At 33.7% G+C, this 16,948-nt stretch overlaps 1 protein-coding gene across 2 annotated transcripts; it reads right to left on the bottom strand.

Moving 5' to 3' along the window:
• Positions 1 to 9,621: 9,621 nt before the first annotated feature.
• LOC146898099 (NADH dehydrogenase [ubiquinone] 1 alpha subcomplex subunit 8-B) lies at positions 9,622 to 16,260 on the bottom strand. 2 transcript variants are annotated; one of them, XM_085735144.1, is made up of 4 exons: positions 15,886 to 16,260; positions 15,212 to 15,341; positions 14,618 to 14,824; positions 9,622 to 9,973 (listed from the first exon to the last, which is right to left on the bottom strand). In XM_085735144.1, exons 3-4 carry the CDS (start codon positions 14,803 to 14,805, stop codon positions 9,841 to 9,843), a joined length of 321 nt encoding a protein of 106 aa, XP_085591270.1. In that variant the 5' UTR covers positions 14,806 to 14,824; positions 15,212 to 15,341; positions 15,886 to 16,260; the 3' UTR covers positions 9,622 to 9,840. The 2 variants fall into 2 exon arrangements, with proteins under 2 accessions (XP_085591270.1, XP_085591271.1); XM_085735145.1 differs by lacking the exon at positions 15,212 to 15,341 and having other exon boundaries at positions 15,886 to 16,177.
• Between the last annotated feature and the right edge of the window lie 688 nt (positions 16,261 to 16,948).

Below are 16,948 nucleotides of genomic sequence, written 5' to 3'. Positions count from 1 at the left end.
ATCAATTCAAAACAGAAACATATGAACAAAACGCAAAAACATGAAACAGAGAATGCTGTCACCGTACAATTTCGCTAAGACCTCCCTGTAGTATTTTAATCATAACTCAAAGACCAAACATTATTTTCACGTCAAACCAAAGTCACTAGAAAGCTAACAAAATTATCTAAATCTTTCATGTTTACGCCTAAGACCAATTCTGTACCGATCAATACCAGTTTTTATTTTAAATTCGGAAAAGTTGTGCTGAAAGTCCATAAAAATTCACTGTGACCTACGTGTAGTAATTTGACCATAACTCAAACTCTATAAATCCTATTGACGTGAGACCAACGGCATTAGAAAGCTAACATCCATACCTACAACTTTCGTGTTTACACCTAAGACCAATTCGGCACCGATCAATTCCAGTTTTAATATCAAAATTCGGGCTGAATGTAGATTTTCTCCAAGTTTCACCTAATCTCATGGTTCTAACCTCAAAACTACTTCCAATAATCATCCTATGGATTATCTAAGGTCTGTACATAATTTCTACATCAATTCAATAAGTTTTCATCTTCTAATCATCAAATCTCTTTCAAAACCCTAATTCTCAAATTCTCACAAACTCTCCCCAACTTGTTAGATGTAATCTAATGATTTAACAACTTAATATAAGATAGTCTCACCCTCACCTTAGATTAATTCCTGAATCAGCGGCAGCGTTCTTCTTTCCTAAGGTCTTCTCCTATTCTCTTGACTTTTCTCTCCTCTTCTCTTCTTTCTTGTTCTCCTCTTTTCCAAAAAGCGGTTTCCGGTAAACTCTTTCTAACCTAAGCTTCTCTATTTATAATACTAAACGCTCTTCCTAAATCTATTTTGGCCCAAAAACTTATTCTTCTTTCTATTCTAACCCCCTTCTTATTTCTCTTACACCTCAAAACTACTCTATTCCTCATAATCTTATTTATTTCTAAATTAAATATATCTCTCCCCCACTTAATAATAATAATACACCAATAACAAATATATCTCTAACAAAGAACAAATATATTTCTACACCAAATAACAAATATATCTATAACAAATAACAAATATATTTCTACACCAAATAACAAATATATCTATAACAAATAACAAATATATTTTTACACCAAATAACAATTATATTATGCTAGTAAATACCAACATATAACATAAGAAAATATCACATAAATCATGTAAATCATACCAATCATATAAATATATTCTAAAACTAATTAAAATAATTAAATAAAAAGAAGGGCGTTACAACTCTCCCCAACTTAAAAGAATTTCGTCCTCGAAATTCAAGCACAAGAGAAAATAAATTTAATTATTGTTTCTTCAAACAAATCACAAAACCACATCAATGTTAGTCAGTTAAACATGATCGCATAATAAAACATAACTACTAACTAGAAAACATGACGACACGACACAACGACTCTTCTACTTGGCCGAACGGACCGACCTGCTCTGATACCAATTGTAACACCCCGTTTTCCCACGTAAAAATTTCTTAAATAAAATCAGAGTTTTTCATCATAAAACGGAATGTCACATTTCTTAAAAAAACGTAAATGGAATAATAATTTATCCTTCAAAAATATAACAACATAATCTTTAAAACTTCGCAGCGGAATAGTTTGACAACTTAAATAATCTTTGGCACAAGGGCCTCAATATAAAATTTCATAAAACTTAGTTCAACATCAATTCTTGAAAGATTCATAAAGTAATACGTAAGGAACAGAAAGTAAAGACATAATCCCATCCCGTTACGTATCAGAGCACCTAAGACACACTTGTGAGGAGTCCACTCACGGCCGCAACTAATCCTGGTTACCTGCAAGTTACCCATACGAAGAGCAACATTTCCAAGCAGAGGGGTGAGATTTCTCAACCAATAATATAAAGCATATAAATCATATAAAGTACATTCAACAACTTAAACATCTTATAATTCATTAATCATATCTAACAACTTAAACTTTCTTAACTAGTGTCACTATTCTTCCTATATTAGTCATATACGTCATCTTATATTATCAATAATATCATATACATCATCACATATCATCATTAGTAAACATGTAGCATCATATCATAAATCACATAGCATCTTATCATAAACAACTTCATAATCAATCATCATAAGCAACTTCGTAATCAATCATCATACACATCATAATCATTCATCATCTTAAGCATCATAATCATTCATAAAGCACTTCATTAATAGCTCATCAACTTGACATCTTAACATCTCGATAACTTGACATCTTAACAACTTGACCTGACAATGCATCTAGACTCGACTATGCAACTCTTAACGTCTTAAACCATCTTTGATCATCATGAAAATGCAAATGCATGTGGTACCATTTTAGGGCATAAGCCCTCATCGTCGTGGTTGAGCAAAAGCTCCATCGTCGTGGTTGAGCAAAAAGCTCCATCGTCGTGGTTGAGCAAAAGCTCCATCGTCGTGGTTGAGCAAAAGCTCCAGGGCGTGAGCCCTCATCTTTAAATGAGTATGCATGGACTCAACATCTTACGTCTTAGAAACTTTATGAACATCTATGACATCCTAACATCTTGATATCTTGACAACATAACATCTTAACAACTTGATGACTTCATAACGACTCGACGACTTAACAACTCTTATCATCTTAACGTCTTAACATCTTAACATCTTGACAACATATGGATCACATAAATAATTCATGTCATATCATAATATAACAATATCAAATGATAATAAACAACATCTTAAAACATCATATTCATCAATCATAAACAACTTCATATAACATCGTATGTAAACATCGACAATAATTCACTATGTATCTTTGTAAAAACATAATAAATTATCCACAACATATTTTCATGTCAAACCAAAGCTACTGGAAAGATATCACAAATATCAACAACTTTCATGTTTAGAACAAAGATCAATTCAAAACAGAAACATATGAACAAAACGCAAAAACATGAAACAGAGAATGCTGTCACCGTACAATTTCGCTAAGACCTCCCTGTAGTATTTTAATCATAACTCAAAGACCAAACATTATTTTCACGTCAAACCAAAGTCACTAGAAAGATAACAAAATTATCTAAAACTTTCATGTTTACGCCTAAGACCAATTCTGTACCGATCAATACCAGTTTTTGTTTTAAATTCGGAAAAGTTGTGCTGAAAGTCCATAAAAATTCACTGTGACCTACGTGTAGTAATTTGACCATAACTCAAACTCTATAAATCCTATTGACGTGAGACCAACGGCATTAGAAAGCTAACATCCATACCTACAACTTTCGTGTTTACACCTAAGACCAATTCGGCACCGATCAATTCCAGTTTTAATATCAAAATTCGGGCTGAATGTAGATTTTCTCCAAGTTTCACCTAATCTCATGGTTCTAACCTCAAAACTACTTCCAATAATCATCCTATGGATTATCTAAGGTCTGTACATAATTTCTACATCAATTCAATAAGTTTTCATCTTCTAATCATCAAATCTCTTTCAAAACCCTAATTCTCAAATTCTCACAAACTCTCCCCAACTTGTTAGATGTAATCTAATGATTTAACAACTTAATATTAATATAAGATAGTCTCACCCTCACCTTAGATTAATTCCTGAATCAGCGGCAGCGTTCTTCTTTCCTAAGGTCTTCTCCTCTTCTCTTGACTTTTCTCTCCTCTTCTCTTCTTTCTTGTTCTCCTCTTTTCCAAAAAGCGGTTTCCGGTAAACTCTTTCTAACCTAAGCTTCTCTATTTATAATACTAAACGCTCTTCCTAAATCTATTTTGGCCCAAAAACTTATTCTTCTTTCTATTCTAACCCCCTTCTTATTTCTCTTACACCTCAAAACTACTCTATTCCTCATAATCTTATTTATTTCTAAATTAAATATATCTCTCCCCCACTTAATAATAATAATACACCAATAACAAATATATCTCTAACAAATAACAAATATATTTCTACACCAAATAACAAATATATCTATAACAAATAACAAATATATTTCTACACCAAATAACAAATATATCTATAACAAATAACAAATATATTTTTACACCAAATAACAATTATATTATGCTAGTAAATACTGTAACACCCCGTTTTCCCAACATGAAAATTTCATTTAAAATTAGAGTATTTTGATCACAACGAAATGTCACATACTTCAATTAAATCACAAAATGGATAATAATAATTATCCTTCAAATTCAACATCATGAAAAATCTTAAACTATTGCAGCGGAAAATAGTTCAACATTTAAAAGTCTTGGCACGCAGGCCTTATTGAAAAATCTCATAAGTTAGTTCATAAAAGAGACACGTAAGGAATAGAAGTAAAAGCAAGCCCCCATCCCGTTACGTATCAGAGCACCTAGACACCAACTGAGAGTCCACTCATGAACGCCTCTAATCTTTATTACCTGCACATTACCCACGGTCGAGGCAACATATACGCAGAAGGGGTGAGATTTCATAATCAATACATTAAGCATATAATCCAATAAAATGCATTTAACAACTTAAACATTAATAACATATCAACAATTAACAATTAGCATAATTTTTCATTACATAACAAATACAATCATCAATACCATTACTAATTCTCATCACAAATCATAATCAACTTAACACTCAACTTGACGACACAACTCATCCTTGACCATGCAACTCTATCAACTCGACAACATCTTGACAACTTAAACCTCATGAACCTCTTGATATGCAAATGCATTTGGTACCAATACAGAGCATCAAGCTCCCAACCAACTTATATGAGCGTAATTAGGCTCTTCAGGGCATCAAGCCCCCAACATAAAAGCTCCAGGGCATCAAGCCCTCACCAATCATGTGAATGACTAAGCATTCCAGGGCATCAAGCCCTCAACCAACTTATATGAGTATGCAATGGACTCAACTTCCAACAACTTAGACAACGACGTGTACAACTCATACGACTCATAATCATGGTCAACTTCTTAAATTCCAACAACATAGACCGACTCATGCAACCTCAAGACACTAACAGTCGACAACAGAAAACAGCAGCAACATACAACAATTAACAAAGCTTGAATGTGTTAACATTCACATAAGGAATTAATTACATCAATATAAATATCATAAAACATCATTATAGCATTCATGCAGCAACACTTCTAATTTTCAGTCACCATAACAGACTTCTGGAGCTTATGAAAGCATCCTAAACAGCTCTCTAACTTACTTCTAAGGTCATCTCAAGACTACACGTGCGAAAGGATCGCATCGGGACAATTTTGGGCAACTAACAGCTTATCTCGCAGTGGCGAGTAACTTCACTCGCACTGGCGAGCAAAGTGTGCATTCTGGGTTCCTACGTATTTACTCGCAGTGGCGAGTTATTCTGCTCGCAGTTGCGAGCTCACAGGTCACTTGCAGTTGCGAGTTGCATTGCTCGCAGTTGCGAGTTCTGGGTTCTAGCTCGCAGATGCGAGTGTTCTTGCTCGCAGGTGCGAGCGATGAATGTCAGTACGGCCAGAAACCTAAAAATCACAACTTTTCACCTATATTCATGATTCCTTCATCCAAATAGCATCTAATTATCATCTTAAGTCATATCTAAGGTCTGTATACTAATTTTGCATCAATCTAACATCTGTTCTTGATTTATTCATCAAAATTGATCCTAAACCTAATTCTCAATTCTCACCAAAACTTAACCTAATCATGCTAAATTCATCCTATAGAATTATACCCCTAATAATATTGAAAATTAGTCTCACCCTTACCTGGTTATGATGAAATCGCAGCTCTCCCTCTGGTTCTCCTCTTTTCTGACTTTTCTCCCTTTTTCTCCAAAATCGTACGTATTATGTTTTCTAACTTTTGTTGTCTATTTATCTCTCCTAATTACTCTTATCACTACTAATTGCTCATCTCACAACACAGCCCAATTTTTAATATTTTTATTTTATTTATCAAATCTTATTTTATTTAATAATAAAATAAGTCATAACAACATAACAACTTCACCACAACAAAATATCCCTCATAATTCAGTTATAAATCATATAACCCATTCAACTTCATAAATCATAAAATTCACACATATCAGTCATGAAAATCACGTAAATCATATATATAAATATATTTTTAAATAATCGAATAATTAAGACGGGCGTTACAACTCTCCCCAACTTAAAAGAATTTCGTCCTCGAAATTCAAGCACAAGAGAAAATAAATTTAATTATTGTTTCTTCTAACAAAACACAAAACCACATCAATGTTAGTCAGTTAAACATGATCGCATAATAAAACATAACTACTAACTAGAAAACATGACGACACGACACAACGACTCTTCTACTTGGCCGAACGGACCGACCTGCTCTGATACCAATTGTAACACCCCGTTTTCCCAACATGAAAATTTCATTTAAAATTAGAGTATTTTGATCACAACGGAATGTCACATACTTCAATTAAATCACAAAATGGATAATAATAATTATCCTTCAAATTCAACATCATGAAAAATCTTAAACTATTGCAGCGGAAAATAGTTCAACATTTAAAAGTCTTGGCACGCAGGCCTTATTGAAAAATCTCATAAGTTAGTTCATAAAAGAGACATGTAAGGAATAGAAGTAAAAGCAAGCCCCCATCCCGTTACGTATCAGAGCACCTAGACACCAACTGAGAGTCCACTCATGAACGCCTCTAATCTTTATTACCTGCACATTACCCACGGTCGAGGCAACATATACGCAGAAGGGGTGAGATTTCATAATCAATACATTAAGCATATAATCCAATAAAATGCATTTAACAACTTAAACATTAATAACATATCAACAATTAACAATTAGCATAATTTTTCATTACATAACAAATACAATCATCAATACCATTACTAATTCTCATCACAAATCATAATCAACTTAACACTCAACTTGACGACACAACTCATCCTTGACCATGCAACTCTATCAACTCGACAACATCTTGACAACTTAAACCTCATGAACCTCTTGATATGCAAATGCATTTGGTACCAATACAGAGCATCAAGCTCCCAACCAACTTATATGAGCGTAATTAGGCTCTTCAGGGCATCAAGCCCCCAACATAAAAGCTCCAGGGCATCAAGCCCTCACCAATCATGTGAATGACTAAGCATTCCAGGGCATCAAGCCCTCAACCAACTTATATGAGTATGCAATGGACTCAACTTCCAACAACTTAGACAACGACGTGTACAACTCATACGACTCATAATCATGGTCAACTTCTTAAATTCCAACAACATAGACCGACTCATGCAACCTCAAGACACTAACAGTCGACAACAGAAAACAGCAGCAACATACAACAATTAACAAAGCTTGAATGTGTTAACATTCACATAAGGAATTAATTACATCAATATAAATATCATAAAACATCATTATAGCATTCATGCAGCAACACTTCTAATTTTCAGTCACCATAACAGACTTCTGGAGCTTATGAAAGCATCCTAAACAGCTCTCTAACTTACTTCTAAGGTCATCTCAAGACTACACGTGCGAAAGGATCGCATCGGGACAATTTTGGGCAACTAACAACTTATCTCGCAGTGGCGAGTAACTTCACTCGCACTGGCGAGCAAAGTGTGCATTCTGGGTTCCTACGTATTTACTCGCAGTGGCGAGTTATTCTGCTCGCAGTTGCGAGCTCACAGGTCACTTGCAGTTGCGAGTTGCATTGCTCGCAGTTGCGAGTTCTGGGTTCTAGCTCGCAGATGCGAGTGTTCTTGCTCGCAGGTGCGAGCGATGAATGTCAGTACGGCCAGAAACCTAAAAATCACAACTTTTCACCTATATTCATGATTCCTTCATCCAAATAGCATCTAATTATCATCTTAAGTCATATCTAAGGTCTGTATACTAATTTTGCATCAATCTAACATCTGTTCTTGATTTATTCATCAAAATTGATCCTAAACCTAATTCTCAATTCTCACCAAAACTTAACCTAATCATGCTAAATTCATCCTATAGAATTATACCCCTAATAATATTGAAAATTAGTCTCACCCTTACCTGGTTATGATGAAATCGCAGCTCTCCCTCTGGTTCTCCTCTTTTTTGACTTTTCTCCCTTTTTCTCCAAAAACGTACGTATTATGTTTTCTAACTTTTGTTGTCTATTTATCTCTCCTAATTACTCTTATCACTACTAATTGCTCATCTCACAACACAGCCCAATTTTTAATATTTTTATTTTATTTATCAAATCTTATTTTATTTAATAATAAAATAAGTCATAACAACATAACAACTTCACCACAACAAAATATCCCTCATAATTCAGTTATAAATCATATAACCCATTCAACTTCATAAATCATAAAATTCACACATATCAGTCATGAAAATCACGTAAATCATATATATAAATATATTTTTAAATAATCGAATAATTAAGACGGGCGTTACAAATACCAACATATAACATAAGAAAATATCACATAAATCATGTAAATCATACCAATCATATAAATATATTCTAAAACTAATTAAAATAATTAAATAAAAAGGAGGGCGTTACAATCATCATCTTTAATTTGTTTTTTTTTATAGAATAGTCTTGATGAAAATGTTTTTCACAACCCAAAAGTTGACCTAGTGGTGAAGATTCGTGGGATTAAGTCCCAGATTAATCAAACCTTGAGCTTAATATCAAATTTCAGGAAAAACACAATATTCCATGAATAAATTAACTTATTTATACATGTAGCGACAACTTAATTCCATTCTCCGATGAAATTTATTAGACATGTTACTTAAAAGTCACCTTGAACTCTCAATCTCTAATTGCTAATTTTTTATTTAGACTCACAGGATATACATTGATTTGATTTTCAACTCTACAAGTCATGCCAGTGAAACTATATAAGCACCCAAGTTTTTTAAAACTCGTTTTTTACAAGACTTGAACATAAAACCTTGACGAATTGTCGTGTCTTGATTCCTCATTCGTTGATTCATATCGTTGTATCTTCATGTTGTTTAGAATATTTATATGTTCATTCTCATCATTGTTTTCGTGTGTATCATATTTAACATAGATTAAATTTTACTAGCCAACGACTACTAGTTTTTTTTTTCCAGCTTAGATGAAATAACAAATAAACACCACACAAACACACTCAAATGGCAACACCAGGGTTTGAATCCTTGAATCGTCGTCCCTTGACGCTGAAATGGCCAAAGTAATCAACAGTGGAGGACATAGTACTACTAGTTTTAATCTCTGTAAATTTGAATTTCTGCAATAATAATGTATTACTTACTTCAATAAAAGAGTGTCCCGGGGACACTCGTTAACAAGACCCTAAAAGTAATTCTTAATCTTGGTGAAGCCAGCGTCTTCTTTGCTCAAGTTTGATTATGGTTCTCAAAGATGCAATAGAAAATCAATATGGAGTGTGTCTTGGGTTTCAATCAGTTAGCAAAAGCCAACAAGGACATCATAGCTATAGTTTGGCATGACACCATTTTATCTAACAGCACAATAAAAATGTGCATTTTCAACACAATTAAATTGCAAGCATGTTCCAACTTCAAAATCTCTAATCAGTTATTATGTTTGAAGAGTATTGTTTTGTCCTGCACGAAGCATTTCTCCAGAAGCATATAGATGACCAACATAGTCGATGGCTAAGATTCATACAAACAGAGAAAAGATCAACTAAATTTGTGAAACAGGCGCATTTGCTCAACTCCAAATTGCCTGTGATATTATTTTGAACAAGAGCAGTGTGCACTCATTTCATTCCAAAGAACATTTTTTCTCAAATGCTTCCTGCTCTTTGCGGCACAAGTCAAATTCATTTGTATGGTAGTACATGCAACCGACGTAATCGTCCATCTCCTTCGTGCACTTTTGGTGTAGATCCTTGAGACTGCACAACAAGCATTTAATACTATCAACTGGAAATTCTTGAGGAGAAAATCAGTTGTGTAAGTGTAACAGAGAATGCTTCATACAATTATAGAAACTGATTAACACTTGCCAGTCATCAAACTGTAAACTCAACCATAAGTCCATAACAAATCAAATAAATCAATAGAAAAAAAAAATTCATGTATCTTAGAGAACAACTATCATCATAAAAAACTGTTTGTATAGCTTAAACCTAGATAGAATACAAGGACTTATCTGGAAAGGCTCTAGGAATACTCTTGACTCTAGAAGCCATAGGCCGTTGAGCAATAGACTGAAGCAGCATCTCTAACAAAGGGAGAGGCCAGAGGTATAGGTCCGTTAAGGACACTCCTTAAGGACTTTCGGTCAGTTCAAAAACCATAAAGTAGGGCCTTAAATCTACTTGAATGGATCTTGACAAGGTGGATCGAAAATCAATAATGCCAGAATAAAAATACCAAGAAAAAGCGGGGAAGTGGGGCTAAGTAAAGCCAGAGTCAAGACTAAATGTCTATTTGACTGCCCAATCGTACATTTCAATAGTATTAAGAGAGTTTTCATATAGAAGTCTTGGACCCACTGGGGAAGAGACTGAAGAAAGTTCAGCTCTTTACGCTGGTTTTTAAATACAGAGGTATATTCTAAGGGGGTGTATTGGATTAGGATTTTAAAAGACTATTTTAATAAAAAAAAGTCTTTAAGATTTTAAAAGACTGTGTGAGATTGTATTGATTCTGTGAGATTTTAAAAGACTTTTTATGTAAAAGACTTTATGCACTCAAGATTTTAATGGATTTATCACACTGACTTTTAAGGATTTCAAAGGATTTTATGGGATTTTAAAATTTTAAAGGATTCAATGAATTTTAGGGGAAAAAAGAACAAACTTACAAGCGTGAATGATAAAAATAATGAACAAATAAATTCTAGCGTTTGAATAAAGAAAAATAAAACCAATAAAAAATTCTTTTACTATTGATTTTATAATTTTAAGGATTTTATGGATTTTATAAGATTTTAAGGGACTAAAAAACACTCTTAACACATTATTCTCCATACACATTTTTTATTTGTTAAAAATGTTATTCCCACAAAATTCAATTGTACATATTTAATATTATGACAACCCTTACAAATCTTTCAAAAAAAAAATATTGTGTCAGCCATCATTTTGTGTTTGAAATTAGAGAAGTCGTTTGAGTTTTTCTAAGAGAGGTGAGAGAGAGAGAGAGAGAGAGAGAGAGAGAGAGAGAGAGAGAGAGAGAGAGAGAGAGAGAGAGAGAAGAGAGGAGGGAGAGGGAGAGAGAGAGAGAGAGAATGGAGAGATAGAGAGATGAAGAGAGAAAGGAGAGAGGGGGGAGGGGAGAGAGAGAGAGAAGGGAGAAGAAAGAGATAGTAACTTTTAAATGAAAAACAATCCCAATAAATCTCATCTTTTCATGAAAGACTTTTTCTTGTTGAAGTTACACTACAAAATCCCACAAAATCCATCAAAATCCAATTTATTAAACAATCCTTCGAAATTTGAATGATCTTGAATACCATGAGACTTTTTTTAAGTGATGAAAAGTCTTGATTGAATACCTCAAGACTTTTTTAAAATGACAAAGAGTCTTGATTGAATACCACAAGACTTTTTTTAAGTTGCAAAAAGTCTTGATTGAATACCACAAGACTTTTTCATAATTAAAAAGTCTTTTAAAATCCCATAGAATCCTAATCCAATACATCCCCCTAATTCTTTCGAACATTAGCAAACATTGAACCGTTGAGCCTGAAAGAGTGAGAGCTTGATGAGATTTTTAGGGTTGATAGGCCAACACGATTAGACGGACAGGAATAAGCAAGTAGTTGTGCCAACATACTATACCTTTCCATTGAATTGAATATAGAAGGGTTTCCCTTACTTCTAAGCAGAGTTATGTTGAAATTAAACTATTTGTAAAAGGCAGTGTATCCAGCGGTGTTAATGCCAATAAGTTTAGAGTTTAATAATGGTCATACACGGTCAGCTTAAAACAATTTTACACTGACATTTAATGAGAGACCACCATTTTTCCATCTCATACCACCAATTTCAAAACACCCTTATAAAAGCGGGGTGATGTGGCAAAATAGTTGATTTTCATTAGGTGTTACACCCACAATGCATGGCCTTTTAATCCATTTTTTTTTTTCCTTTCCACAAAAAAAGTGAAATGATTCTTAGTCTCAAAAGGCCAAGGAGTCATCAACCAGTACCTTTTTAATAAGGTGTTTGCATCTTTCAATAACTGAAAAACTAGAGAGTAATGGTTGCGGTGTGACCAATAATAATAAGATCCATCTAACATATGGTACTTTTGTGTTAAGAAATGTTTTATTCTAAAAACAAAGTACCAAAGGTTTAGTAATGACTTGTTAAGATCCATGAATTTGGTGATAAGAGGCTGAAGTCAGCAATAAACAAGCATGACGAATCCCCAAGACTATTGAATATTCAAACAATCACACGAGCCACTTATTTCTATGAAATTTTAAAATATTAATTTAATTGATATAAAATTCAGTGATGAATGGAATTTTTTTACGTATTGATGAAACAAAAAAAAAAAAGTAAATTAAAATTGACACAATAACCACTAAAAAGGGCCCCTTAAAAAATACCACTGAAAAGGGTATTAATATCGATTTAATTTTTACTTGAAACAAAAGAAAAAGAAACATAACTTTTTGAGATAGGAGCATGATTTTGTTTCTTGAAGTATAAAAAATGAGGACTCCTAAAAAACTAACTATCGTCATCATATTAAATCTCAGGTTAAAATTCAAATATGCTAGCAGCATTCCCGTAATATAAAACTGTATTTTCATTTGAAGTTTCTTGTGAAATGGAAAAAATCGCAATCATTCCCGTATTAAATTGGAACTGTTACAGCTATTCAACACTCTAATAAATTAGAAGCATGTCAAAACCAATATGAGTAAGATATGTCATGAGCAATCAAAAAGAAACTGGAAGAAATTTTTTTCAACAACAATCACAAATTGAACATAAACTAAAAGATTAAATTATCCAAGCATCCCTGTTCTGGTCTAGAACACTGTCCGAGGGTCCTCATTAGGGGCTGTTATCTAGGGTTTTGGGGAGAGTGTTGTGTACGTAGTGAGTCTGATCCTTGCTCTAGAAGCCAAGTCCCCCTAATATAGTGTTTCCTCTAGTGTTTCGTAAGTTTCTAGTCCCTCCAATCATTGCCAGGCCCAAAACCAAGTGAAGTGCGGGTCCCAGAGAATATTCTGTTCTTAGCTGGCAATGATTGGGTGAGGTACACGCTGTGAGTGAGGGTGGCACGCAATAGCTGGTCAGATTTAACTCATTTGGCCAGCTCTCAAGGGGTTTTGTACCCCGGTCAACCTGCTTGACCTCGGTCTGCGAGGCCTGGCGCAAATCACTAGGGTACCAAGCAAGAGGTACCAAACACAACAGTGTCAAGGCCGTAAGAAAGCAGGTACTCTAAATTTCAGTAAGTGCTCATCCTCTTTAAGGTGCTGTCGACCATAGGGTATCATACAATCACTAACCAAGGTCTTAGTATCTACTTCGTATCAATAAATAAATAACAAGGGCAATGCCATGCAAGAGGGGAAAATGCCAGAACTTTGACATCATTCAGCTGGATTCAAGGGTAAAATAAATAGGTTTTGCATATTTAACTTTTTCCAAAGAATAGCGTGCTCATTGAATGCCTAACTCAGCTAAGGTTCCACACACAAACGGCCATTTCAACAAATGGTCCAAAATATTAAAATAAAAACAGAACAACAGTGACAAATAGAGAAATAGTGCTCAAGTATCTCAGTAACACAATTCCATCTTCTCACATATCACAATACATTGACATACAAATACAACCTACCCCAACTTACTGATAACATAATGCCGAGAATCTCACATTCGATAAGATACGACCTAAAAATGTGTTAAGAAGTAGGGAAAAGTCGCTTGCCTTACAAACCTTGTTTTGTAGGGTTGAGTTTAACTCAATCGAAATTCTAAGATGGTATCATACTCAAAGTCTATCCAAGATCTATTGGGCCACCCACTATTGCGCCACTCAGGTTACCCTCTATTTAAGTTTAAAGAGATAGGTCCTACTAATATTAATAAACACATTTTCAACCATATCTCATCCAATGGGACTCTGACGTGAGAGACATTTCTCAACTTACAAGCTGGTTTTTGTAGGATTGAGTTAAACTCAACCCAAATTCTAAGACAACCTAAATTAAGTCAGTAAAACCAGTTTTCAGAAATCTCATTCCTACTCAAGCTCCACTAAGGACGAATTGTTGAGGAATTTGATTCATGGGTGGAACAATTCTTGGTCAGGCTTTACACCTCCCGACATAACTCCAAATTACCACGGCCCTTTCCCTGGGAACATGAGGGTTAACATACACAAAAAAAAAAAAAAAATCTCATTCCTAGTCTAGCCACATCAATTTTGTTCAATCAAACAAACACATTACATCAATTTTGTTCAACCAAACAAACACATTGAAATCAACGAATCATTAACCACATAAACAAAATCAACAAAATTAAGCAAAGATAACATTTTAAATTAAAGAAGAAACTCACAGTCCAAGGACACAGCGAGTAACATCACGTCCCTTATCAAGACACTTTTCAGGATTCTGATCTTTCTTCTTACATTTCAGAAACTCCAAATTCTCCGAATGACATCTTAACCCAATGTGCTTCGAAGATGCCATCAACACCGCTGATGTTGGGATCGGGTTTCCAGCAGCATCTACAGCACTCGACATGTTCGATTCACTCCTTCACCTGAAAAAACACGAAACACCGAGAAAATTGTTGTGATTTTCTGGTTGATTTTCTCGAGAAAATGAAGGAAAATGGAATGAAAGGGGAAAGGGGGAAAATTTGAAAAGAATCTAGTCAAAACTTTTTAAAAATGATTTTTTAAATGATTATTCACAATAATTTTGTGTTTGTGCACTCTTTTTTTTAAATATATAATAATAAATAGACTCCTTCAAAAAAAAAAATAGATGAAAACTTCTAGAAATGATTATTTTTTTTTATTTTTTTCACAAAAAAAAATTGTATAAACAAACCCATTATTGGTTTGAAGCATATCCAAGAAAACACGCTCGGCATTATGAGCATATTCAAGAATCAAGAAAACACGCTCGGCATCATGAAACCAACCGTAGAGACGCAAGATGTTTGGATGTTTAAGACTGATCTGTATCTCCATTTCCCTCCTCAGTTGGTGAAGAATGTTATACTTTTCTAGTTGTTCCTTAAAGATGACCTTCAATGCAATCACATATTTACTCTGAAAAAAAGATCAAATTTACTAAAGAATCTATTGGATGCCGCTGAACATTTGAAATTTTCCAGTACTTGAAAGTCCAATTATACATTTGAAATTTTTTTTGTACAAACAACAACCGAGCCTTACCGCACTAAGTTGGGTCGACTGCATGGATCGAACAAAGCCATATTGCTCTATCATATATCATATCCCTATCAAACTCATTAATCTATAGATCTTTCTAAATAGTTGTCTTATTTTTTTTCTAGGTTTTCCTGGGTCTCAAGTGATTTGGCTCTCTGCCACCAGATCTACTCTCCTTACTACATAATCTACATGTCTTCTCTCTATAGTCAAACCAAATTTCAAACATCTTTTCTACAATAGGTGTTACCCCAACACTCTCTAGTCTCTCATTCTATCATCATATCAAATTTTACCACACATCCAACGCAAGATCCTCATCTCTATTACGCTTAGTTCATGACCAATTAGTACAATACAATAATCACTTTTAGCACATGAAAAATGAAAAACACAAAGAGGGAAAAAGGGGAGGGAGTACCTTGACTTCTCTGGCAACATAGACTCTACCGAATTTGCCTCTACCGAGTGGCTTTCCGATCTCGAAGTCGTTTCTGATTTTGATCCATTTATGAGACTTTGTGAAATTTGAATCTGTTAGAAGCCTCCTCGTAAACAAGGAGAAGGAGAAAATTACAATTCGAGAAGCTGCATAGAATACGACGACAAGGCATTGCGAAGCAGAAGGAGTCGTGCCAACTTGTTTGTGAATGTGACGGAGGCGCGCCGGACGTTGCTGGGCGGAGGAGAATCGCACGAGAAAGAGATTGAGAGGGAAATGGTGGTTACTTGTCCCTTTGAATTTCAAAAACTGCTTCTCAAAAAAAAAAATAAAGATTTTTTTAGCTAGATTCTCTCTCACACACAAGAGTAATGATATTTTTATTTTTTTTTTTATCAAAAAAATAATATAATAATAACAATATTCGTATCATCAATTTTTTTATTGGTAAAAAACAATAAATAAAAAAATGAAGATAAAGAAAAAAAATAATGCGAATATAAAAGAAAATTGTCATAAAATAATTATATAAATATTATTTCTCCGTTGATACATCCACATTAATGCATTGTGATAGATAATATCTCTACACTAACCAACGACACCATGTCTGGGTGTCATGGATAATTGAAGTTTAAAACATGGAGTCATGTGTCTTTGAGTTCTCTACATGATCAGGTCCTTTTTACATTTTTTCATTACAATATTTATGCTTAATTATATAAATGATCCTTATAAATATTCATAAATTGTTTTTAATTCCTATAAAAAAATAATATTTTTTATTCTCGTTAACGGTTTTCTTTAGCATTTATTCTAAAAATATTGACGGAAAATTTTACAAAAACTAAAAAATGTTTTTTAAGATATTAAAAACAAAATTATGAATATTTATAAGAAATACTTAACTAACCCAAATATTTATAAAAGTAAAATACGACTGTTCAACCTTAACCTCATTCCTTATTTTTTTTCGATTTTTTTATCAAAATATATGTCCAACGGATATGATTAACAAGTCAACTACCTAAATGTTGGATCC

The sequence above is a fragment of the Medicago sativa genome, chromosome 8, assembly GCF_051527215.1.
Source record: "Medicago sativa cultivar Bolivia chromosome 8, Bolivia_mono, whole genome shotgun sequence".
NCBI lineage: Eukaryota > Viridiplantae > Streptophyta > Magnoliopsida > Fabales > Fabaceae > Medicago > Medicago sativa.
Note: the sequence above shows the minus strand (reverse complement) of the source record. Positions and strands in the feature narration are given on the sequence as shown.